Source organism: Oncorhynchus masou, chromosome 1, assembly GCF_036934945.1.
Source record: "Oncorhynchus masou masou isolate Uvic2021 chromosome 1, UVic_Omas_1.1, whole genome shotgun sequence".
In the NCBI taxonomy this organism is placed as follows: domain Eukaryota; kingdom Metazoa; phylum Chordata; class Actinopteri; order Salmoniformes; family Salmonidae; genus Oncorhynchus; species Oncorhynchus masou.
In genome coordinates, this window is record NC_088212.1 from 76,234,729 (window position 1) to 76,261,545 (window position 26,817).

Below are 26,817 nucleotides of genomic sequence, written 5' to 3' on the forward strand. Positions count from 1 at the left end.
CCAGCACCCAACACCCCCAGCACCCCTCCCACCTCCAGCACCCCTAGCACCCCCAGCACCCCTAGCACCCCCAGCACCCCTAGCACCCAACACCCCCAGCATCCCTAGCACCCCTAGCACCCAACACCCCCTGCACTCCAGCACCCAACACCCCTAGCACCCCTAGCACCCAACACCCCCTGCACCCCAGCACCCAACACCCAACACCCCCAGCACCCAACACACCCAACACCCCCAGCACCCAACACCCAACACCCACAGCCAATGATGATGCAGTCAGACTGAAACAGGCACGCTCTCTTTCTTTCCTCTGCACAAACCCTAACTTACTTTAGAAGTGCATAAAGACTATAATACACTGCGATCATCAACTTTTCTCTTGAACCAGATTCTTTCACCAAGAGAATGATAAGAAGGTCCTGATACCGACCAAATACATGGAGTTTATGGCAACTCATTATGACATGGGAAATATTGTTTCCCTTTGTGCTAGGTTGAAGATGACAATTGTTAAGACAACAAGATTCTAATATCCCATAGCTCTTTTCAACAATGTGACCAGCTATGCTAGTTAGCAACTCTGCTGGTAGTTAGCAACAGTGCTGGTCCAAGATTTGTTACAACGTTATCTTAACCTCTGTGTATTTTGACCTACCCTTTGTACAGGAAATGCATCAAATAACATTTTAGGAATGCAGCACCCATAAATGTAGCAATTTACCTTTGTCTAATTTCCAGCTAGAGCTACCTGTAGCAAAATCAATTACTGATTGTTTTGCTAGCATATTTACAATACTCATCTGACGCAATATAAAATTGTGATATCAGAGCTTAACATTGGGCCACTATTCACATTAGACATTACCATAAATCCCCTCTGTGTAAAGCATGCATAAAAAATCAACCATGGCTTATATTATAATTATCCTCATGTTCACTTCTTCTCCCATATATATTCCCCTCACATCCCCTCTGTTAGCTAGCTACCAATAGCTTGCCTTTCCTCCTCAGTCTTCCTGGTATTTTCTATGGTAGTGTTGAACGATGGTGCCATCTGGTCTTGTGGGAAATTAGAGGCAAGAGCGCAGGGGCAAATGGCCCCCAGCAAGCACAGCCCAGGGGAGGAGGCAGCTAGGCAATCTGCTGCAGCTAGACTGTCTGCACATAGGAATGTACCATCCCATCCCACATCACTGCAGCCTGGGCTCGCTGAGCCTCGTCTCACTGACACAGGCCTCTATAGAGTAGAGCTCAATACAACATGCTAGAGGATTACTCAGCCCTGCCAACAGCTACTGTTGGAGTAGAGAGTGACTGACTGATTGTAGCTACAGTATGGCCATGGTTAGCATGGTAATAAAAAACAATACAGGCCTTTCTTGTAAACAACTGGAGACTGATATTTGAATGTTCAATGTGGGCCTAACCGAGATCATTTGAAACCAGGAAATACCATGAGATGAATATGAGGGACTGACTATAAAATACAGTCTTTTAAAACCACTTCGATAGGGAAGTGATTTTTTCGTAGCGGCTTAGGAGAATTTACACAGCAGGTTAGGATAATTAACATAGCAGGTTAGGAGACTGAGGTTAAGGTTAGGAAAAGGGTTAGGGTTAGCAAAAATGCTCCCCTAACTTGCTAAGAAAATTACTTTGTATCGATGTGCCGTGAAAAGGACAAAGAGGCATGAAATTACTTGGATTTGAGTGTTTGTGCATGTTTCCTATCCTGTCCCATCCAGGAGTTCCACCTGCTGTACGAGGAGGCTCGGTACTACCAGCTGTCCCCCATGATTAAGGAGCTGGAGCGTTGGAAGCAGGAGAGGGAGCAGCGCAGGACGGCCCAGCCCTGTGACTGCCTGGTGGTGCGGGTGACGCCTGACCTAGGTGAGAGGATCGCCCTTAGCGGGGAGAAGGTGCTCATCGAGGAGATCTTCCCCGAGACTGGAGACGTCATGTGCAACTCGGTGAACGCCGGCTGGAACCAGGACCCCACGCACGTCATCCGCTTCCCCCTCAACGGCTACTGCAGGCTCAACTCTGTCCAGGTAGATAACGTTTTGTCTGTGCATGAATGTCGGCAGCTGTCTTTTTCATCACTAGAAGTTTTTTTTTCCTGAGGATGTAAACCCCAGAGAGCCTCTGTGACTTCTGTTTTCCTATAGTCTTGAGGGAGCAGGGTTTAAAGTGGGTATAATGGTGTATCACGTTTTACAGGTGTGAAGTTGACTGTTGACTGTTCTAAAGTCATCACTGGTGATCTATAGGACAAGGACTCCATTTTGAAATGTCCATGTAAAGGCATGTGACGTGATTTGTAGTCTGCGTGTAGACTCATACAAGATGACTGTTCTGTAGCAACAACCCCTCATCATAACTCACATGGGATAATAGTTACTCTGATGTGATTTAGAGTGGATTTGTTTAAGATGTTCGGAGATAGTGACACATTTTTTCAGCCACTTGTAGATTTATGTCACAGCAATAATATTAATCTTCCTCTCAGAAAGCACTCTTCCCTCTCCAAGGTTTGAATGAGGCTTTAAGGAGCAGAGCAGCCTCTCACCACAGCTCTGTGGTATCATCAACACCTCATTGCCAATAGCCATACAGATCAACACATAGAGGAGCCTCACCCAGCGCCCAGCATGCCCCACACTACCCCCAACACGCCAGGCAGGCGTTCTGCTCTGACACCTCCACCGCCCTCCTGCCAATGTGAGAGACCACCTCCGGGGCTGCTGCCTAGCTGCCTGAGCAGCGGGACAAAGCCTGTCTCCTCTCCACTGTCTGTCTGCCTGCGCTGCGGCCATGTTTTCTTCTCACAAAAATGAGAGGGGTGAAAAAAAATGATATGCATAATTTACGTTTGACTCCTTTTTAAGACACAGCTCCTCTTTTTAAAAAGACTCCAATATAACACCGCCCGGGGAGATTGAAATACACGTATTGCATTTTTTAATACCATACTTACAATTTCTCAAACAGCCTAAACCGGTTTATACTTCTTTTATAGATTTTTAAATGGCTTGCAATATAATTAATTGGCCGCATCAACTAACACAACATTTTCTCACTATGTTTACCGCTGAGTTTGGTCTCAGTGTGCGCCGTACATCTGTCTCAAATGGACTGGGAAGGATCCCTCCTATTTTAGTTTTCATTATCAGGCCTTTCCCACAGACTGTGGATCTGAGGTGAAACCAACCCACAGACTCAATATCTCTCTCGTGGAGCTGAGGTGAAACAAACCCACAGACTCACTGTCTCTCTGTTGAGCTGAGGTGAAACAAACCCACAGACTCACTGTCTCTCTGTTGAGCTGAGTTGAAACAAGCCCACAGACTCACTGTCTCTCTGCTGAGCTGAGGTGAAACAAACCCACAGACTCACTGTTTCTCTCTGTGAAGCTGAGGTGAAACCAACCCACAGACTCACTGTCTCTCTGTTGAGCTGAGGTGAAACAAACCCACAGACTCACTGTCTCTCTGTTGAGCTGAGTTGAAACAAGCCCACAGACTCACTGTCTCTCTGCTGAGCTGAGGTGAAACAAACCCACAGACTCACTGTCTCTCTGTTGAGCTGAGGAGAAACAAACCCACAGACTCACTGTTTCTCTCTGTGAAGCTAAGGTGAAACCAACCCACAGACTCACTGTCTCTCTGTTGAGCTGAGGTGAAACAAACCCACAGACTCACTGTCTCTCTGTTGAGCTGAGTTGAAACAAACCCACAGACTCACTGTCTCTCTGCTGAGCTGAGGTGAAACAAACCCACAGACTCACTGTCTCTCTGTTGAGCTGAGGAGAAACAAACCCACAGACTCACTGTTTCTCTCTGTGAAGCTAAGGTGAAACAAACCCCCAGACTCACTGTCTCTGTGGAGCTGAGGTGAAACCAACCCCATTATTCAGTGTCTGCATCCCAATTGGCACCATATGCCCTACATAGTGGGGAATATGGCAGCTTATATAGGGAATAGGGTGTAATTTGGGACTTGGCGCTGGCGTAAACGGGAGCCTGCCCTCTCTTCAGGGTTACCTGTTTGTGATGTTTGTGTTAGTGAATGAGGGAGACAGTGGGGCTCTAGAGGGCTTTGTCTCAACGTATAGCCTTTGCCCGGATGGGGAGGCGTTGTTCGCGGCAGGGCGCTTTCTCTCTCTGGGCTGGCCTCTTTAAGACAAACATACACACACACACACACAGCACACACACACACACACACACACACACACACACACACACACACACACACACACACACACACACACACACACACACACACACACACACACACAAGCACACTGCAGTTAGGCTCATTGAGCTGCTGTAGGTGAGGGGAACAGAGAGCAGATGGAGGTGTTTTCTGGTGTAAGGGGAGATTTTTCTGAAGAACTTCCTCATCCTGTCCTGTGTCATTGGTATGAGAAGGTTATGAGAATAATCCTCATTTTACCTGGCCAGACAATGTGCCTGTGATCTGATTACAGTCCTGGACCCCGACCCAAGGGAATGCAACCACACCCTGCCCACAGAGGAAGAAAGAGAAGGGAAAAAAAGAGGGAATGTTTTGAGAAAGAGATGGAAAATAGTGTTGGGAACTTGTGTATTTCCGTATTGCCCTGTTTTGGATTCTTTAGTATCTTCAGTCATCTGTTGCCCTTAGTTACAGCATTTCTCTTCCGTTACAAGGGCACGTACATTCATTATAATTAATCACCAATAAGATTTTGGGAGGCTTACTAACTCATTCTGTCTGAGAAATTGTTCTTGCCAACTCCAACCAAAGAGAAAACCTATAAACAACCCCACCTTGGTGAGTGAACGATCCATTCCTCCAGTCATGAAAGGAATTTAAAGGGAATAATGCAAACCACCTGTGATGTAGAGCCATGGGAAAAAAGAACTGGGCCGCTTAAGAGGGAAAACATTTAGCTAAAGAGCCACAGAGGTGTACACACACACACATGCACGCACGCACGCAAACACACACACAAACACACACACACACACAGTCCCGAAGCAGGAGCCGGCCGGTACCCACCTCCGTACATCACAGTGATGGAGCACTGTGATCAAGCCAGACGCAATCCTTCCTTCATCACCCTGACAGCAACACTACTCTGAGACGGCCCCTGTCCTTCCTGTCCCCTCTCACTGCCAGCGCTGCCAGGGCCGGGGACATTACATGGCCTAGCCTCTCTTTCTGACACGCCATGTCACATAGCCAGCCTATCAATCCATACGGGGTCAGCTAGTAACAGGGAGAACATGGCTCCGCCCTGCCACCACCACCTCCATCATCACCACCCCTACCATCACCACCTCCATCACCACCACCCTCACCCTTCCGAAAAAGAAAAACACAGAGCACATCATGAACTTAGCTACCAACACTATTTCTGGCCCTCCTGTGTCAAAGCTTTACAACAAACCTATACTGTGAACTTGTCTCTTAGACAAGGCAGGTCTTTTGATGCTTGTGATGAAGTGGAGAATGAAGATGAGGTAGAAACAACATTTTAATGGCCATGTATAGTTAACAAAGTAGGACTCCCTCTGTGCAGCACCACATTACTCTGAGTCTGCTCTACCTGTCACTCACACCCAGCCCTACATCCTGACAACTGGAGATCGAGACCCCTAGTCCTCCCCTAGTCCCGACAACTGGAGACATAGACCCCCAGTCCTACGTCCTGACAACTGGAGACTTAGACCCCCAGTCCTACATCCTGACAACTGGAGACTGAGACCCCCAGTCCTACGTCCTGACAACTGGAGACTGAGACCCCCAGTCCTACGTCCTGACAACTGGAGACTTAGACCCCCAGCCCTACATCCTGACAACTGGAGACTTAGACCCCCAGCCCTACATCCTGACAACTGGAGACTGAGACCCCCAGTCCTACGTCCTGACAACTGGAGACTTAGACCCCCAGTCCTACGTCCTGACAACTGGAGAGTGAGACCCCCAGTCCTACATCCTGACAACTGGAGACTGAGACCCCCAGCCCTACGTCCTGACAACTGGAGACTGAGACCCCCAGTCCTACGTCCCGACAACTGTAGACATAGACCCCCAGTCCTACGTCCTGACAACTGGAGACTTAGACCCCCAGTCCTACGTCCTGACAACTGGAGACTGAGACCCCCAGCCCTACGTCCTGACAACTGGAGACTGAGACCCCCCGACAACTGTCCCCCAGTCCTACGTCCTGACAACTGGAGACTGAGACCCCCAGTCCTACATCCTGACAACTGGAGACTGACCCCAGACCCTGACAACTGGAGACTGAGACCCCTAGTCCTACGTCCTGACAACTGGAGACTTAGACCCCCAGTCCTACGTCCTGACAACTGGAGAGCGAGACCCCCAGTCCTACATCCTGACAACTGGAGACTGAGACCCCCAGCCCTACGTCCTGACAACTGGAGACTGAGACCCCCAGTCCTACGTCCCGACAACTGGAGACATAGACCCCCAGTCCCTACGTCCTGACAACTGGAGACTTAGACCCCAGTCCTACGTCCTGACAACTGGAGACTGAGACCCCCAGTCCTACGTCCTGACAACTGGAGACTTAGACCCCCAGTCCTACGTCCTGACAACTGGAGACTGAGACCCCTAGTCCTACGTCCTGACAACTGTAGACATAGACCCCCAGTCCTACGTCCCGACAACTGGAGACTTAGACCCCCAGCCCTACGTCCCGACAACTGTAGACATAGACCCCCAGTCCTACATCCTGACAACTGGAGACTTAGACCCCCAGTCCTACATCCTGACAACTGGAGACTTAGACCCCCAGTCCTACATCCTGACAACTGGAGACTGAGACCCCCAGCCCTACGTCCTGACAACTGGAGACTGAGAACCCCAGTCCTACGTCCCGAACACTGTAGACATAGACCCCCAGTCCTACGTCCTGACAACTGGAGACTTAGACCCCCAGTCCTACGTCCTGACAACTGGAGACTGAGACCCCAGTCCTACGTCCTGACGACTGGAGACTTAGACCCCCAGTCCTACGTCCTGACAACTGGAGACTGAGACCCCAGTCCTACGTCCTGACAACTGGAGACTGAGACCCCCAGTCCTATGTCCTGACAATTGGAGACTGAGACCCCCAACCCTACGTCCTGACATCTGGAGACTTAGACCCACAGTCCTACGTCCTGACAACTGGAGACTGAGACCCCCAGTCCTACGTCCTGACAACTGGAGACTGAGACCCCCAGTCCTACGTCCTGACAACTGGAGACTGAGACCCCCAGTCCTACGTCCTGACAACTGGAGATCGAGACCCCCAGTCCTACGTCCTGACAACTGGAGACTGAGACCCCCAGTCCTACATCCTGACAACTGGAGACTATGACCCCCAGCCCTACGTCCTGACAACTGGAGACTGAGACACCCAGTCCTACGTCCTGACAACTGGAGACTATGACCCCCAGTCCTACGTCCTGACAACTGGAGATCGAGACCCCCAGTCCTACGTCCTGACAACTGGAGACTGAGACCCCCAGTCCTACGTCCTGACAACTGGAGACTAAGACCCCCAGCCCTACATCCTGACAACTGGAGACTAAGACCCCAGTCCTACGTCCTGACAACTGGAGACTGAGACCCCCAGTCCTACGTACTGACAACTGGAGACTGAGACCCCCAGCTTTACGTCCTGATAACTGGAGACTAAGACCCCCAGTCCTACGTCCTGACAACTGGAGACTTAGTCCCCCAGCCCTACGTCCTGACATCTGGAGACTGAGACCCCCAGTCCTACTTCCTGACAACTGGAGATCGAGTCCTCCAGTCCTACGTCCTGACAACTGGAGACTGAGACCCCCAGTCCTATGTCCTGACAATTGGAGACTAAGACCCCCAGTCCTACGTCCTGACAACTGGAGACTTAGTCCCCCAGCCCTACGTCCTGACATCTGGAGACTTAGACCCCCAGTCCTACGTCCTGACAACTGGAGACTGAGACCCCAGTCCTACGTCCTGACAACTGGAGACTGAGACCCCCAGCCCTATGTCCTGAGAACTGGAGACTTAGACCCCCAGTCCTACGTCCCGACAACTGGAGACTTAGACCCCCAGCCCTACGTCCCGACAACTGTAGACATAGACCCCCAGTCCTACGTCCTGACAACTGGAGACTTAGACCCCCAGTCCTACATCCTGACAACTGGAGACTTAGACCCCCAGCCCTACGTCCCGACAACTGTAGACATAGACCCCCAGTCCCCCCAGTCCTACGCCCTGACAACTGGAAAGCGAGACCCCCAGTCCTACGTCCTGACAACTGTAGACATAGACCCCCAGCCCTACGTCCTGACAACTGGAGACTGAGACCCCTAGTCCTACAACTGGAGACTCCCCTAGTGACAACCTGACAACTGACTTAGACCCCCAGTCCTGACAACTGGAGACTGACGTCCTGACAACTGGAGACTGAGACCCCCAGTCCTACGTCCTGACAACTGTAGACTTAGACCCCCAGCCCTACGTCCCGACAACTGGACTAGACCCCCAGTCCTAGACCCCCCCCAGCCCTACGTCCTGACAACTGGAGACTGAGACCCCCAGCCCTACGTCCTGACAACTGGAGACTGAGACCCCAGTCCTACGTCCTAACAACTGGAGACTGAGACCCCCAGCCCTACGTCCTGACAACTGGAGACTGAGACCCCAGTCCTACGTCCTGACAACTGGAGACTGAGACCCCCAGCCCTACATCCTGACAACTGGAGACTTAGACCCCCAGCCCTACGTCCTGGACAACTGGAGACTGAGACCCCCAGCCCTACGTCCCATGACAACTGACATCTGGAGACTTAGACCCCCAGTCCTACGTCCTGACAACTGGAGACTTAGACCCCCAGTCCTACGTCCTGACAACTGGAGACTGAGACCCCCAGTCCTACATCCTGACAACTGGAGACTGAGACCCCCAGCCCTACGTCCTGACAACTGGAGACTGAGACCCCCAGTCCTACGTCCCGACAACTGTAGACATAGACCCCCAGTCCTACGTCCTGACAACTGGAGACTTAGACCCCCAGTCCTACGTCCTGACAACTGGAGACTGAGACCCCCAGCCCTACGTCCTGACAACTGGAGACTGAGACCCCCAGTCCTACATCCCGACAACTGTAGACATAGACCCCCAGTCCTACGTCCTGACAACTGGAGACTGAGACCCCCAGTCCTACATCCTGACAACTGGAGACTTAGACCCCCAGCCCTACATCCTGACAACTGGAGACTGAGACCCCTAGTCCTACGTCCTGACAACTGGAGACTTAGACCCCCAGTCCTACGTCCTGACAACTGGAGAGCGAGACCCCCAGTCCTACATCCTGACAACTGGAGACTGAGACCCCCAGCCCTACGTCCTGACAACTGGAGACTGAGACCCCCAGTCCTACGTCCCGACAACTGTAGACATAGACCCCCAGTCCTACGTCCTGACAACTGGAGACTTAGACCCCCAGTCCTACGTCCTGACAACTGGAGACTGAGACCCCCAGTCCTACGTCCTGACAACTGGAGACTTAGACCCCCAGTCCTACGTCCTGACAACTGGAGACTGAGACCCCTAGTCCTACGTCCTGACAACTGTAGACATAGACCCCCAGTCCTACGTCCCGACAACTGGAGACTTAGACCCCCAGCCCTACGTCCCGACAACTGTAGACATAGACCCCCAGTCCTACATCCTGACAACTGGAGACTTAGACCCCCAGTCCTACATCCTGACAACTGGAGACTTAGACCCCCAGTCCTACATCCTGACAACTGGAGACATAGACCCCCAGCCCTACGTCCTGACAACTGGAGACTGAGAACCCCAGTCCTACGTCCCGAACACTGTAGACATAGACCCCCAGTCCTACGTCCTGACAACTGGAGACTTAGACCCCCAGTCCTACGTCCTGACAACTGGAGACTGAGACCCCAGTCCTACGTCCTGACGACTGGAGACTGAGACCCCCAGTCCTACTTCCTGACAATTGGAGACTGAGACCCCCAACCCTACGTCCTGACATCTGGAGACTTAGACCCACAGTCCTACATCCTGACAACTGGAGACTGAGACCCCCAGTCCTACGTCCTGACAACTGGAGACTGAGACCCCCAGTCCTACGTCCTGACAACTGGAGACTGAGACCCCCAGTCCTACGTCCTGACAACTGGAGATCGAGACCCCCAGTCCTACGTCCTGACAACTGGAGACTGAGACCCCCAGTCCTACATCCTGACAACTGGAGACTATGACCCCCAGCCCTACGTCCTGACAACTGGAGACTGAGACACCCAGTCCTACGTCCTGACAACTGGAGACTATGACCCCCAGTCCTACGTCCTGACAACTGGAGATCGAGACCCCCAGTCCTACGTCCTGACAACTGGAGACTGAGACCCCCAGTCCTACGTCCTGACAACTGGAGACTAAGACCCCCAGCCCTACATCCTGACAACTGGAGACTAAGACCCCCAGTCCTACGTCCTGACAACTGGAGACTGAGACCTCCAGTCCTACGTACTGACAACTGGAGACTGAGACCCCCAGCTTTACGTCCTGATAACTGGAGACTAAGACCCCCAGTCCTACGTCCTGACAACTGGAGACTTAGTCCCCCAGCCCTACGTCCTGACATCTGGAGACTGAGACCCCCAGTCCTACTTCCTGACAACTGGAGATCGAGTCCTCCAGTCCTACGTCCTGACAACTGGAGACTGAGACCCCCAGTCCTATGTCCTGACAATTGGAGACTAAGACCCCCAGTCCTACGTCCTGACAACTGGAGACTTGTCCCCCAGCCCTACGTCCTGACATCTGGAGACTTAGACCCCCAGTCCCCAGTCCTACGTCCTGACAACTGGTGACTGAGACCCCAGTCCTACGTCCTGACAACTGGAGACTGAGACCCCCAGCCCTATGTCCTGAGAACTGGAGACATAGACCCCCAGTCCTACGTCCCGACAACTGGAGACTTAGACCCCCAGCCCTACGTCCCGACAACTGTAGACATAGACCCCCAGTCCTACGTCCTGACAACTGGAGACTTAGACCCCCAGTCCTACATCCTGACAACTGGAGACTTAGACCCCCAGCCCTACGTCCCGACAACTGTAGACATAGACCCCCAGTCCTACGCCCTGACAACTGGAAAGCGAGACCCCCAGTCCTACATCCTGACAACTGTAGACATAGACCCCCAGCCCTACGTCCTGACAACTGGAGACTGAGACCCCTAGTCCTACGTCCTGACAACTGTAGACTTAGACCCCCAGTCCTACGTCCTGACAACTGGAGACTGAGACCCCTAGTCCTACGTCCTGACAACTGTAGACTTAGACCCCCAGCCCTACGTCCCGGCAACTGTAGACATAGACCCCCAGTCCTACGTCCTGACAACTGGAGACTGAGACCCCCAGTCCTACGTCCTGACAACTGGAGACTGAGACCCCTAGTCCTACGTCCTGACAACTGGAGACTGAGACCCCTAGTCCTACGTCCTGACATCTGGAGACTGAGATCCCCAGTCCTACGTCCTGACAACTGTAGACATAGACCCCCAGTCCTACATCCTGAGAACTGGAGACTTAGACCCCCAGCCCTATGTCCTGACATCTGGAGACTTAGACCCCCAGTCCTACGTCCTGACAACTGGAGACTTAGACCCCCAGTCCTACGTCCTGACAACTGGAGACTGAGACCCCTAGTCCTACATCCTGACAACTGGAGACTGAGACCCCCAGCCCTACGTCCTGACAACTGGAGACTGAGACCCCCAGCACTATGTCCTGACAATTGGAGACTAAGACCCCCAGTCCTACGTCCTGACAACTGGAGACTTAGTCCCCCAGCCCTACGTCCTGACATCTGGAGACTTAGACCCCCAGTCCTACGTCCTGACAACTGGAGACTGAGACCCCAGTCCTACGTCCTGACAACTGGAGACTGAGACCCCCAGCCCTATGTCCTGAGAACTGGAGACTTAGACCCCCAGTCCTACGTCCCGACAACTGGAGACTTAGACCCCCAGCCCTACGTCCCGACAACTGTAGACATAGACCCCCAGTCCTACGTCCTGACAACTGGAGACTTAGACCCCCAGTCCTACATCCTGACAACTGGAGACTTAGACCCCCAGCCCTACGTCCCGACAACTGTAGACATAGACCCCCAGTCCTACGCCCTGACAACTGGAAAGCGAGACCCCCAGTCCTACGTCCTGACAACTGTAGACATAGACCCCCAGCCCTACGTCCTGACAACTGGAGACTGAGACCCCTAGTCCTACGTCCTGACAACTGTAGACTTAGACCCCCAGTCCTACGTCCTGACAACTGGAGACTGAGACCCCTAGTCCTACGTCCTGACAACTGTAGACTTAGACCCCCAGCCCTACGTCCCGGCAACTGTAGACATAGACCCCCAGTCCTACGTCCTGACAACTGGAGACTGAGACCCCCAGTCCTACGTCCTGACAACTGGAGACTGAGACCCCTAGTCCTACGTCCTGACAACTGGAGACTGAGACCCCTAGTCCTACGTCCTGACATCTGGAGACTGAGATCCCCAGTCCTACGTCCTGACAACTGTAGACTGAGACCCCCAGTCCTACATCCTGAGAACTGGAGACTTAGACCCCCAGCCCTATGTCCTGACATCTGGAGACTTAGACCCCCAGTCCTACGTCCTGACAACTGGAGACTTAGACCCCCAGTCCTACGTCCTGACAACTGGAGACTGAGACCCCTAGTCCTACATCCTGACAACTGGAGACTGAGACCCCCAGCCCTACGTCCTGACAACTGGAGACTGAGACCCCCAGCACTATGTCCTGACAACTGCAGATTAAGACCCCCAGTCCTACGTCCTGACAACTGTAGACATAGACCCCCAGCCCTACGTCCTGACAACTGGAGACTGAGACCCCTAGTCCTACGTCCTGACAACTGTAGACTTAGACCCCCAGTCCTACGTCCTGACAACTGGAGACTGAGACCCCTAGTCCTACGTCCTGACAGCTGTAGACTTAGACCCCCAGCCCTACGTCCCGACAACTGTAGACATAGACCCCCAGCCCTACATCCTGACAACTGGAGACTGAGACCCCCAGTCCTACGTCCTGACAACTGGAGACTTAGACCCCCAGTCCTACGTCCTGACAACTGGAGAGTGAGACCCCCAGTCCTACATCCTGACAACTGGAGACTGAGACCCCCAGCCCTATGTCCTGACAACTGGAGACTGAGACCCCCAGTCCTACGTCCCGACAACTGTAGACATAGACCCCCAGTCCTACGTCCTGACAACTGGAGACTTAGACCCCCAGTCCTACGTCCTGACAACTGGAGACTGAGACCCCCAGCCCTACGTCCTGACATCTGGAGACTGAGACCCCCAGTCCTACATCCCGACAACTGTAGACATAGACCCCCAGTCCTACGTCCTGACAACTGGAGACTGAGACCCCCAGTCCTACATCCTGACAACTGGAGACTTAGACCCCCAGCCCTACATCCTGACAACTGGAGACTGAGACCCCTAGTCCTACGTCCTGACAACTGGAGACTTAGACCCCCAGTCCTACGTCCTGACAACTGGAGAGCGAGACCCCCAGTCCTACATCCTGACAACTGGAGACTGAGACCCCCAGCCCTACGTCCTGACAACTGGAGACTGAGACCCCCAGTCCTACGTCCCGACAACTGTAGACATAGACCCCCAGTCCTACGTCCTGACAACTGGAGACTTAGACCCCCAGTCCTACGTCCTGACAACTGGAGACTGAGACCCCCAGTCCAACTGGAGACTGAGACCCCAGTCCTACGTCCTGACAACTGGAGACTTAGACCCCCAGTCCTACGTCCTGACAACTGGAGACTGAGACCCCTAGTCCTACGTCCTGACAACTGTAGACATAGACCCCCAGTCCTACGTCCCGACAACTGGAGACTTAGACCCCCAGCCCTACGTCCCGACAACTGTAGACATAGACCCCCAGTCCTACATCCTGACAACTGGAGACTTAGACCCCCAGTCCTACATCCTGACAACTGGAGACTTAGACCCCCAGTCCTACATCCTGACAACTGGAGACTGAGACCCCCAGCCCTACGTCCTGACAACTGGAGACTGAGAACCCCAGTCCTACGTCCCGAACACTGTAGACATAGACCCCCAGTCCTACGTCCTGACAACTGGAGACTTAGACCCCCAGTCCTACGTCCTGACAACTGGAGACTGAGACCCCAGTCCTACGTCCTGACGACTGGAGACTGAGACCCCCAGTCCTACTTCCTGACAACTGGAGACTGAGACCCTCAGTCCTATGTCCTGACAACTGGAGACTGAGACCCCCAGTCCTATGTCCTGACAATTGGAGACTGAGACCCCCAACCCTACGTCCTGACATCTGGAGACTTAGACCCACAGTCCTACGTCCTGACAACTGGAGACTGAGACCCCCAGTCCTACGTCCTGACAACTGGAGACTGAGACCCCCAGTCCTACGTCCTGACAACTGGAGACTGAGACCCCCAGTCCTACGTCCTGACAACTGGAGATCGAGACCCCCAGTCCTACGTCCTGACAACTGGAGACTGAGACCCCCAGTCCTACATCCTGACAACTGGAGACTATGACCCCCAGCCCTACGTCCTGACAACTGGAGACTGAGACACCCAGTCCTACGTCCTGACAACTGGAGACTATGACCCCCAGTCCTACGTCCTGACAACTGGAGATCGAGACCCCCAGTCCTACGTCCTGACAACTGGAGACTGAGACCCCCAGTCCTACGTCCTGACAACTGGAGACTAAGACCCCCAGACCCCAGTCCATCCTGCCCTACATCCTGACAACTGGAGACTAAGACCCCCAGTCCTACGTCCTGACAACTGGAGACTGAGACCCCCAGTCCTACGTACTGACAACTGGAGACTGAGACCCCCAGCTTTACGTCCTGATAACTGGAGACTAAGACCCCCAGTCCTACGTCCTGACAACTGGAGACTTAGTCCCCCAGCCCTACGTCCTGACATCTGGAGACTGAGACCCCCAGTCCTACTTCCTGACAACTGGAGATCGAGTCCTCCAGTCCTACGTCCTGACAACTGGAGACTGAGACCCCCAGTCCTATGTCCTGACAATTGGAGACTAAGACCCCCAGTCCTACGTCCTGACAACTGGAGACTTAGTCCCCCAGCCCTACGTCCTGACATCTGGAGACTTAGACCCCCAGTCCTACGTCCTGACAACTGGAGACTGAGACCCCAGTCCTACGTCCTGACAACTGGAGACTGAGACCCCCAGCCCTATGTCCTGAGAACTGGAGACTTAGACCCCCAGTCCTACGTCCCGACAACTGGAGACTTAGACCCCCAGCCCTACGTCCCGACAACCGTAGACATAGACCCCCAGTCCTACGTCCTGACAACTGGAGACTTAGACCCCCAGTCCTACATCCTGACAACTGGAGACTTAGACCCCCAGCCCTACGTCCCGACAACTGTAGACATAGACCCCCAGTCCTACGCCCTGACAACTGGAAAGCGAGACCCCCAGTCCTACATCCTGACAACTGGAGACTGAGACCCCCAGTCCTACGTCCTGACAACTGGAGACTAAGACCCCCAGCCCTACGTCCTGACAACTGGAGACTAAGACCCCCGGTCCTACGTCCTGACAACTAGAGACCGAGACCCCCAGCCCTACGTCTTGACAACTGGAGACTGAGACCCCCAGTCCTACATCCTGACAACTGGAGACTTAGACGAGTGCTGCACAGGCATCTCTAGCCCCCTCTGGAGATGTGTGTGTGTGTGTTTGTGTGTGTGTGTATGCACGTTCTTGTGCCTGCATTCCTGCGTGTGTGTGTTAACTCCAGTGTTTGTGTCTGAACTCTGGTATGTGTGTGTGTGTGTGTGCACTCCGGTGGCCATCAATATTACATCACGCTCTGTTTCCAGCCATGAGGCTCATCCACTTTGATTCCTGCCTCACCGGCTTCTCTTACTGCGTTCTGTTCCGTTATGATGCTGGGAGGTTAGTGGAGCGAGCTTGATACGTATCCCCTGCTCATCCCCATGGCGACCCCGGGTTTGAGTGGCAGCGCTGTGATGTCCCTGTATGCTGTACAGGGGGGTGGGGGTTGAATGTGACAGTGGCTGATCCCTCTGCAGCCAAGTCAACCCTGCAACAGTGAGAATAGTTTAGTATGCTACAGAAGGCTACGTTTATGAAGGTGCACAGGGGATGAAGTGAGGCAATGCTTTTGTTCACATTCTGAGCTTCAAACATAGAGAAAAAACGGAACAGAAAGTGCTGCTACAGTGGAAGAAGTTAAGAAACTATGCAACTTTCAGAAAGCACTGTAACTCCTGGGCAATGAGTTTTGGGTTCTGTGAAAGAGCCAATACCTTATTTACAGCAAGAAGGGTTAAAGACACTTGAACATTGGTACATTTGGCATTTTGAATCAAAGATCAATGTACATGTGTTGAAATTCAATATGAAATGTTGATGTTAAATTCAATATATTTACAGTGTGATAATGGCCCATTATCAAAATGTTTTAATTAAGAGTATCTTTATTGATCAACCCTTCTCTCCTTTGTGACTGAATGCGTCGCTTAACGTGACAGAGTCTCACATATGTAAAAAATAAAAAATAAATAAAAATATGGGGTGAAAATGCAATGTGATGCAATGATCAAAGCAGGGAGTGTAATGTAATTTCCATAATCGTTACTCCTCTCCATCGTCTGTCGTGGATTTGGGGAGCGTTCGTTTGATGCTTCGGCAGGTCTCTTAATTAGTGCCTCTCTTAAGCTCACCATCAGCCGTCTGCCGCCTCTCTTTCCCACAAATGACTGACTCCGTCATCGTCACAGAGCTCCGGAGGGGATGGGAGGAGAAGAGAGAGGGAGAGGGGGTAGTTATCGTTATTGGAGTTAGTTAGGTGCAAGAAGAAAAATGCTGCTGGCCCACATTTAATCTTGTGTCCCATATGGCACCCTGGCCAGAATGCTGTAGGCCCTGGTCAAAAGTAATGCACTACATAGGAATAGGGTATAATTTGGGACGCACTCTCTGCCTTGTTTTTTGCATCAGGGCAGGGGGGAAAGCAGGGCGAGGTGGTAGGGGGGGGGGGGTTTAAACCAGCCATTAATTGTTGAGCAGGCCTGTTTAACAAGTCCTCTTGGTCTGTGTGATCTGTGAATTCCTCAGCAGGCATCCTAACCCCCAGACTGAGGAGGCTGCGTGACACAACCACCAAGACAAATTGTTCCGCTTTAGCCCTCCAATGGGGCCACCACTCTCGTAATTAGAGAGGCCACTCTCACTTGTGTGTGTGTATGTGTGTGTGTGCGAGTGTGTGTTGAAATGGGGCAACAGGCGAAACGCATTTATTTTTTGTGATCTTCTTCTCTGGCTTTGTATCTGGCAATATAAGGAGAGAGAGGCTAGCCCTGAGCAAGACCTTTCATTTCCATACGCTGCAACACTCCATTAAAGGAACTGGGGAATAAATAAACACACAGCACTCCTCACATTGGGATTCAGAGATACTCCCTCTCCTAAAACACACAGCACTCCTCACATTGGGATTCAGAGATACTCCCTCTCCTAAAACACACAGCACTCCTCACATTGGGATTCAGAGATACTCCCTCTCCTAAAAAACACAGCACTCCTCACATTGGGATTCAGAGATACTCCCTCTCCTAAAACACACAGCACTCCTCACATTGGGATTCAGAGATACTCCCTCTCCTAAAACACACAGCACTCCTCACATTGGGATTCAGAGATACTCCCTCTCCTAAAACACACAGCACTCCTCACATTGGGATTCAGAGATACTCCCTCTCCTAAAACACACAGCACTCCTCACATTGGGATTCAGAGATACTCCCTCTCCTAAAACACACAGCACTCCTCACATTGGGATTCAGAGATACTCCCTCTCCTAAAACACACAGCACTCCTCACATTGGGATTCAGAGATACTCCCTCTCCTAAAACACACAGCACTCCTCACATTGGGATTCAGAGATACTCCCTCTCCTAAAACACACAGCACTCCTCACATTGGGATTCAGAGATACTCCCTCTCCTAAAACACACAGCACTCCACACATTGGGATTCAGAGATACTCCCTCTCCTAAAACACACAGCACTCCTCACATTGGGATTCAGAGATACTCCCTCTCCTAAAACACACAGCACTCCTCACATTGGGATTCAGAGATACTCCCTCTCCTAAAACACACAGCACTCCTCACATTGGGATTCAGAGATACTCCCTCTCCTAAAACACACAGCACTCCACACATTGGGATTCAGAGATACTCCCTCTCCTAAAACACCCAGCACTCCACACATTGGGATTCAGAGATACTTCCTCTCCTAAAACACACAGCACTCCACACATTGGGATTCAGAGATACTCCCTCTCCTAAAACACACAGCACTCCTCACATTGGGATTCAGAGATACTCCCTCTCCTAAAACACACAGCACTCCTCACATTGGGATTCAGAGATACTCCCTCTCCTAAAACACACAGCACTCTACACATTGGGATTCAGAGATACTCCCTCTCCTAAAACACACAGCACTCCTCACATTGGGATTCAGAGATACTCCCTCTCCTAAAACACACAGCACTCCTCACATTGGGATTCAGAGATACTCCCTCTCCTAAAACACACAGCACTCCACACATTGGGATTCAGAGATACTCCCTCTCCTAAAACACACAGCACTCCTCACATTGGGATTCAGAGATACTCCCTCTCCTAAAACACACAGCACTCCACACATTGGGATTCAGAGATACTCCCTCTCCTAAAACACACAGCACTCCACACATTGGGATTCAGAGATACTCCCTCTCCTAAAACACACAGCACTCCTCACATTGGGATTCAGAGATACTCCCTCTCCTAAAACACACAGCACTCCTCACATTGGGATTCAGAGATACTCCCTCTCCTAAAACACACAGCACTCCTCACATTGGGATTCAGAGATACTCCCTCTCCTAAAACACACAGCACTCCTCACATTGGGATTCAGAGATACTCCCTCTCCTAAAACACACAGCACTCCTCACATTGGGATTCAGAGATACTCCCTCTCCTAAAACACACAGCACTCCTCACATTGGGATTCAGAGATACTCCCTCTCCTAAAACACCCAGCACTCCTCACATTGGGATTCAGAGATACTCCCTCTCCTAAAACACACAGCACTCCTCACATTGGGATTTAGAGATACTCCCTCTCCTAAAACACACAGCACTCCACACATTGGGATTCAGAGATACTCCCTCTCCTAAAACACACAGCACTCCACACATTGGGATTCAGAGATACTCCCTCTCCTAAAACACACAGCACTCCTCACATTGGGATTCAGAGATACTCCCTCTCCTAAAACACCCAGCACTCCACACATTGGGATTCAGAGATACTCCCTCTCCTAAAACACACAGCACTCCACACATTGGGATTCAGAGATACTCCCTCTCCTAAAACACACAGCACTCCACACATTGGGATTCAGAGATACTCCCTCTACTAAAACACACAGCACTCCACACATTGGGATTCAGAGATACTCCCTCTCCTAAAACACACAGCACTCCACACATTGGGATTCAGAGATACTCCCTCTCCTAAAACACCCAGCACTCCACACATTGGGATTCAGAGATACTCCCTCTCCTAAAACACACAGCACTCCACACATTGGGATTCAGAGATACTCCCTCTCCTAAAACACCCAGCACTCCACACATTGGGATTCAGAGATACTCCCTCTCCTAAAACACACAGCACTCCACACATTGGGATTCAGAGATACTCCCTCTCCTAAAACACACAGCACTCCACACATTGGGATTCAGAGATACTCCCTCTCCTAAAACACACAGCACTCCTCACATTGGGATTCAGAGATACTCCCTCTCCTAAAACACACAGCACTCCTCACATTGGGATTCAGAGATACTCCCTCTCCTAAAACACACAGCACTCCTCACATTGGGATTCAGAGATACTCCCTCTCCTAAAACACACAGCACTCCACACATTGGGATTCAGAGATACTCCCTCTCCTAAAACACCCAGCACTCCACACATTGGGATTCAGAGATACTTCCTCTCCTAAAACACACAGCACTCCACACATTGGGATTCAGAGATACTCCCTCTCCTAAAACACACAGCACTCCTCACATTGGGATTCAGAGATACTCCCTCTCCTAAAACACACAGCACTCCTCACATTGGGATTCAGAGATACTCCCTCTCCTAAAACACACAGCACTCTACACATTGGGATTCAGAGATACTCCCTCTCCTAAAACACACAGCACTCCTCACATTGGGATTCAGAGATACTCCCTCTCCTAAAACACACAGCACTCCTCACATTGGGATTCAGAGATACTCCCTCTCCTAAAACACACAGCACTCCACACATTGGGATTCAGAGATACTCCCTCTCCTAAAACACACAGCACTCCTCACATTGGGATTCAGAGATACTCCCTCTCCTAAAACACACAGCACTCCACACATTGGGATTCAGAGATACTCCCTCTCCTAAAACACACAGCACTCCACACATTGGGATTCAGAGATACTCCCTCTCCTAAAACACACAGCACTCCTCACATTGGGATTCAGAGATACTCCCTCTCCTAAAACACACAGCACTCCTCACATTGGGATTCAGAGATACTCCCTCTCCTAAAACACACAGCACTCCTCACATTGGGATTCAGAGATACTCCCTCTCCTAAAACACACAGCACTCCTCACATTGGGATTCAGAGATACTCCCTCTCCTAAAACACACAGCACTCCTCACATTGGGATTCAGAGATACTCCCTCTCCTAAAACACACAGCACTCCTCACATTGGGATTCAGAGATACTCCCTCTCCTAAAACACCCAGCACTCCTCACATTGGGATTCAGAGATACTCCCTCTCCTAAAACACACAGCACTCCTCACATTGGGATTTAGAGATACTCCCTCTCCTAAAACACACAGCACTCCACACATTGGGATTCAGAGATACTCCCTCTCCTAAAACACACAGCACTCCACACATTGGGATTCAGAGATACTCCCTCTCCTAAAACACACAGCACTCCTCACATTGGGATTCAGAGATACTCCCTCTCCTAAAACACCCAGCACTCCACACATTGGGATTCAGAGATACTCCCTCTCCTAAAACACACAGCACTCCACACATTGGGATTCAGAGATACTCCCTCTCCTAAAACACACAGCACTCCACACATTGGGATTCAGAGATACTCCTCTACTAAAACACACAGCACTCCACACATTGGGATTCAGAGATACTCCCTCTCCTAAAACACACAGCACTCCACACATTGGGATTCAGAGATACTCCCTCTCCTAAAACACCCAGCACTCCACACATTGGGATTCAGAGATACTCCCTCTCCTAAAACACACAGCACTCCACACATTGGGATTCAGAGATACTCCCTCTCCTAAAACACCCAGCACTCCACACATTGGGATTCAGAGATACTCCCTCTCCTAAAACACACAGCACTCCACACATTGGGATTCAGAGATACTCCCTCTCCTAAAACACACAGCACTCCACACATTGGGATTCAGAGATACTCCCTCTCCTAAAACACACAGCACTCCACACATTGGGATTCAGAGATACTCCCTCTCCTAAAACACACAGCACTCCTCACATTGGGATTCAGAGATACTCCCTCTCCTAAAACACACAGCACTCCACACATTGGGATTCAGAGATACTCCCTCTCCTAAAACACACAGAATGATTACTAACATGCCTCCATCCTTCTCACATCTCAGTTTTTTCCTTCCAGCTCCATTATTCAGTCGGGGGCATATTCCCCCTCTTCCTCATTCACCATGTGTCCCCCACAGCTCTTCACAGCTCCTCATAGCCTCTAACAGCTCCTAACAGCCTCTCACAGCTCCACACAGCCCCTTAGAGCTTCTCACAGCTCCTCACAACCTCTCTCAGCTCCTCACAGCTCCTAACAGCCTCTCACAGCTCCTCACAGTCCCTCACAGCTCCTCACAGCCCCTCACAGCCTCTCACAACTCCTCACAGCTCCTCACAGCCTCTCACAGATCCTCACAGCCCCTCACAGCTCCTCACAGCTCGTCACAGCCTCTCACAGCCCCTCAAGCCTCTCACAGCTCCTCACAGCCCCTCAGAGCTCCTCACAGCCCCTCAGAGCTCCTCACAGCTTATCAAAGCCTCACACAGCTCCTCACAGCCCCTCACAGCTCCTCATAGCCCCTCACAGCTCATCACAGCCCCTCACAGCTCCTCACAGCCTCTCACAGATCCTCACAGCCCCTCACAGCTCCTCACAGCCCTCACAGCTCCTCACAGCTCCTCACAGCCCCTCACAGCTCCTCATAGCCCCTCACAGCTCATCACAGCCCCTCACAGCTCCTCACAGCCCCTCACAGCCCCTCACAGCTCCCAGTATCTTACAGGCCTCAGCATCACTCCTCAACCCCTATTGCTCATTACTCCAATTATTAGCCCTAGTTATCTTTCCATATAATGAACTCAATCCAGCTCCCTCCAAACACACCTAGCTAACTCTCTCTAATACACCCAACCCCCTCCATCCCTTTGAGCTCATGCCCTCATATCATCATCAGCAGATCCTTCAACACCACCCACCACCATGAATATTAGAGACAGTATGATGTCCGACCGCCCCTCCGGCACATATCCATCTATGTGATTGGGTTAGTGACATGTGCTCTGTATACGTGACTCATCACCAGTAAATGTGCTTTGATTGATGAGGAGGTGGTGGGTGGACAAGGTCATTATTATTGATAAGTCTGTGTTAACCCTTTGGGAGTTTTTCCTGGCCACTGTGCTTCTAGTTGTTCTTTCGGGTCTAGGCTGGTTACTGCAAAGCATTTTGTGGCTGCTAATGTACAACGGGCTTTATGAATAGATTTGATTGATTAAACCTCTGTTGTTGCTCTGTCCCTGCAGGTTCTAGAGCGTCTGTTCCAGAAGGGTTTCAGTGTGGCAGCGTCCTGCGGCGGCGGGGTGGACTCCTCCCAGTTCAGCGAGTACGTGCTGTGCCGTGAGGACCGGCGGAGTATGTCCATGAACACCCCCATCAGGATAAAACAGGAGCCCCTGGACTAGAGAAACTCTAGGAGAGGAGAGGGACTAGCCACGAGGGGCTCCTCACCCCCCTACTGGATAGAACAGAACAAACCCAAACCCTAATATCCCTCCACCTCACACCACAGAAACCAACCCAGCAAGAAACACCTAAGTATTAGCAGATGCCTGGTAACGTTGCCGGCTCTGAGGAACTCAGTGCTCTAAGGGGAATGTAGTATAAACACAAAAAAGCAAAGAAAGAAAACAAAAGGATTTGATTCTGTTTACTAATAACACCCAAAGGAATATAGGACTATGATGATGAACAGAAAGACTGAAACAGCAGCTCCATCTCTTGAACCATTTAAGCACCGTGACCAATCTCTTTTTCCTCCAGTTGTAAGGCTCTCTGACCCCTTATGAAGAGGTGTCCTGACCTCAGTGAGGAGCACGGCCCCCTTGCCCTCAGTGCAGCGCATGGCGGTGTGTCGTCCAGTCCCGTACGTGTCTGTGTGAGGCCCATGTGTTGTGTGCACCGTCCATTGCAGCTGAGGACAGTGGGGACAAGACAGGTGCTATTTAGGGAGGCCTGGCCTGACAAGGGACAGGGCTGACAGAGAGGAAGAGGAGGAAGTGACAGCCATCCAGCCCACATTGCTCTTATAGCCAGCAACCAGGCCTCGCAGCCAAGGGAGGTCCGATTGATTGTCTTTCTTATTTTCATTGTTGTTTATAAAGTACAACTTTTTTCTCTGTTTTTTTTGCTGTTTTATCACAACATGGTGTAAACAATTATTAATAGGATTGTTTTATGTTTTTTCCCCTCCTATATGAAGGATGTATGAGCGTTGTATTCAGTCAGTATGTTTGAAAGCTTCAGAGAATGAGAAAGAGAGACAGAGAGAGACAGAGAGAGAAAGAGAGACAGAAAGAGAGAGACAGAGAGAGAGAGATAGAGAGAGAGAGAGAGAGACAGAGAGACAGAGAGAGAGAGAGAGCGAGAGAGAGAGAGACAGAGAGCGAGAGAGAGACATAGAGAGAGAGAGAGAGAGAGAGACTTGGCAGCTTGGCAGACTTGGCAGCAGTCTGGCTGGTAATGCATTCAGAGCTGGAGAAGGTCTCATTGTTTAAATGGGGCTGCAAGGGAACCTGGCTATTTCTACATCTTTCAGAGGAAACATTTGTAGCATGCATAAAATGTGCATTGGCGTTGTCGCAATTACCTGTCAAACATATCTTACATCAAATAAGATTAACAATGTGAGAGTACATATATTTATTAAAAAGTTAAAAGTCAACATGTAAAATGATCTGCAATGTGAAATGAGAAAATCTGAATGAAATTGTATATGAAGGCTCTGAATGTGTTGCTGGTTGTGGAATGCCAGAATGTTCCAAACTTGACAAGGAACATGTGAACTGAGGTAGATCAGTGTATCTCCATGATTGTGATGAGATGTACTCTAAATGCTTGATAACTTTGTTTGCACTTATAACACATCCTCTACAAAACTTCCGCCATCCCCAAATAAGTTCTTAGTATACGTCCTGATGACCAGCGCCAAATCAACCCACACATTATCTCATTGTGTTTATAGTAATTAGCACATATTAATATGTTGAGAGAGCCCAATGTAAGTAATAGCAAACTTTGGTGATAAAGCTAAGTTGTCTATTTGATGATTGTACAAAGTTTAAAATTCATGTTGTCATAATTGTTTATTTGACACAGAAATAACTATGATTATTCAAAACAATTTTATAGGAACAAACACAGTACAAATAGTCTGACAATTGAAAGAATACTTTACGTTCAATCATGTTTGTCTTGCTGACTGTCATTTAATTTCTTAGGCAGGATTATTTCAATCACTCTTCACATGTCTGCAGCAGCATAACCTAAAATGAACTGTAAGCTGAGCATCAGAGCATTGTTTACAGAGAAAAAGAGTGGGAGGCACTTACTCTATCCTGCTGTGATTCCATGGTTTGATTCTCTACATTTGTGGATCAAAGAGAGAAACAAGAAAGAAAGAGTATAAAGTTGTCATATTTTATATCTGTGTAACTGTGTTTCATCCATTCCAAAATAATAGATCAAAAAGAGGCCCATTCTGATCTTGGTTCAGCACCGGCTTGTTGATGAGTTTGTTTTGAAACCTTCTATGGTGGCTGTTTCACTAATTACAATTACAAAAATCATATTTCAAATGGGATGGTAGTCTAATTTGTAATGAGCCAACTCTCCTCTTGGTCCTAGTGTCCAGTGTCCTCTCTGTGGATGTCCACTGATTAAACAAGCCCCAGGACTTCTTCAGTCTTCAGCTTTTAAAGATGGTCAGGGTTAGTTAGTTAGTTTAGCTCCAAGAAGTCCAGAAGGCAGCACAGACCTCCTGGGGGGCCTCCCTCCCAATCAGGCTCCTCTTTGTTCTGACCTGCTACTGTCCTGGGCCCTTGTATCCAGTCGCCTCAAAGGGAATGGCCAACCAGGTCTTTCATATTGCTGAGGGATGTGGGGCTTCAGAGCCCAGCGGATCCCCCGGGCTCCCATGTACTCCCAGCTCCTCAGCAATGCCAGTAGAGACAAGGGTTGTGCCCCCCACTGTGTCATCGCATTCCTAGACCCTTCTGTACAGAGCACCCTGCTAACGTTACACCCATGGCTCACAGGACCGCACCACACCAGACCAAACAAACATTGCCTCCCTACTTTATGTCCTCTGGTATCTCTAGATTCAACTTTACATCTGAAGGGAACCGGCTCAGTTCTCAATGGTTCTGAATAGTTACAGTATGTGGCAGCATTTAGCTCACCTTCATCAGTTCACTTCCCTGTTGACACAAGAGTAAAGCAACTCAACAATACCTCTTACAGGTGGCAGGTTCTCACAGATACCTCATTACATTACTGGGCCATTTCCTCTAACATATTGTATGTTTTCACACATACACTCAGAAAAAAAGAAGTGCTGTGCAGCACCATTTGTCCCTGTAGGAGAACCCCCTGAAAGTTGGCTCCAGATAGAACCATTTTGGGTTCCAAATTGAACCTGTGTTCCAGGTGCTATTAACGGTGCTATTTTGAACCAGATCTTAAATGGTTCTATCTGGAACCTTTTTTTCAGAGGGTTCCCCTGCAGTGACACATGGTGCCATATAGCACTCTTTTTCTGAGAGTGTACCATTTTCTTTTAGTAATTTGTGGTCAGTAAGACCTACCACTTCTCTGTGTGGTATGTCCACACAGTCCAGAGACCGGAGGGCAGTTGTACAGTTGTTTGTATATTAAATTGTTATCAGGACACTGGCTTTTACTGAGCCCTCAACCGTCTTATTAAAAAAGAGACCTATAAGTCCTCTCATTTACTACCAAACAAAAATAATGAAAATAATTTCCAATTTGCGAGCATTATGTTGTGTACATATGGATTAAACACATTTCAAAAGGGTATACTTAAGGTACAAAATGTATATTATTGAACATGTTTTAATAATTAGACTGTGGTATTAAAGGGCATGTGTTCACTTACAGTGTGTCCATTTGCTTTTTCTTGCATATTTGCGATAATAAAAGGATGTACTGTATATTTTCTGCCTCA

General features: G+C 50.3%; 1 protein-coding gene across 4 annotated transcripts in view; it reads left to right on the forward strand.

Moving 5' to 3' along the window:
* The window catches only part of LOC135550837 (BTB/POZ domain-containing protein kctd15-like), a 41,681-nt gene extending 14,864 nt beyond the window's left edge, over window positions 1-26,817 (forward strand). For all 4 annotated transcript variants that reach the window (XM_064982015.1, XM_064981986.1, XM_064982006.1 and 1 more), the window contains exons 4-5: window positions 1,746-2,051; window positions 23,099-26,817. In XM_064982015.1, the coding sequence (XP_064838087.1) occupies window positions 1,746-2,051; window positions 23,099-23,257 (465 nt within the window). In that variant the 3' untranslated portion in view covers window positions 23,258-26,817. The remainder of the gene's footprint in view (window positions 1-1,745; window positions 2,052-23,098) is intronic.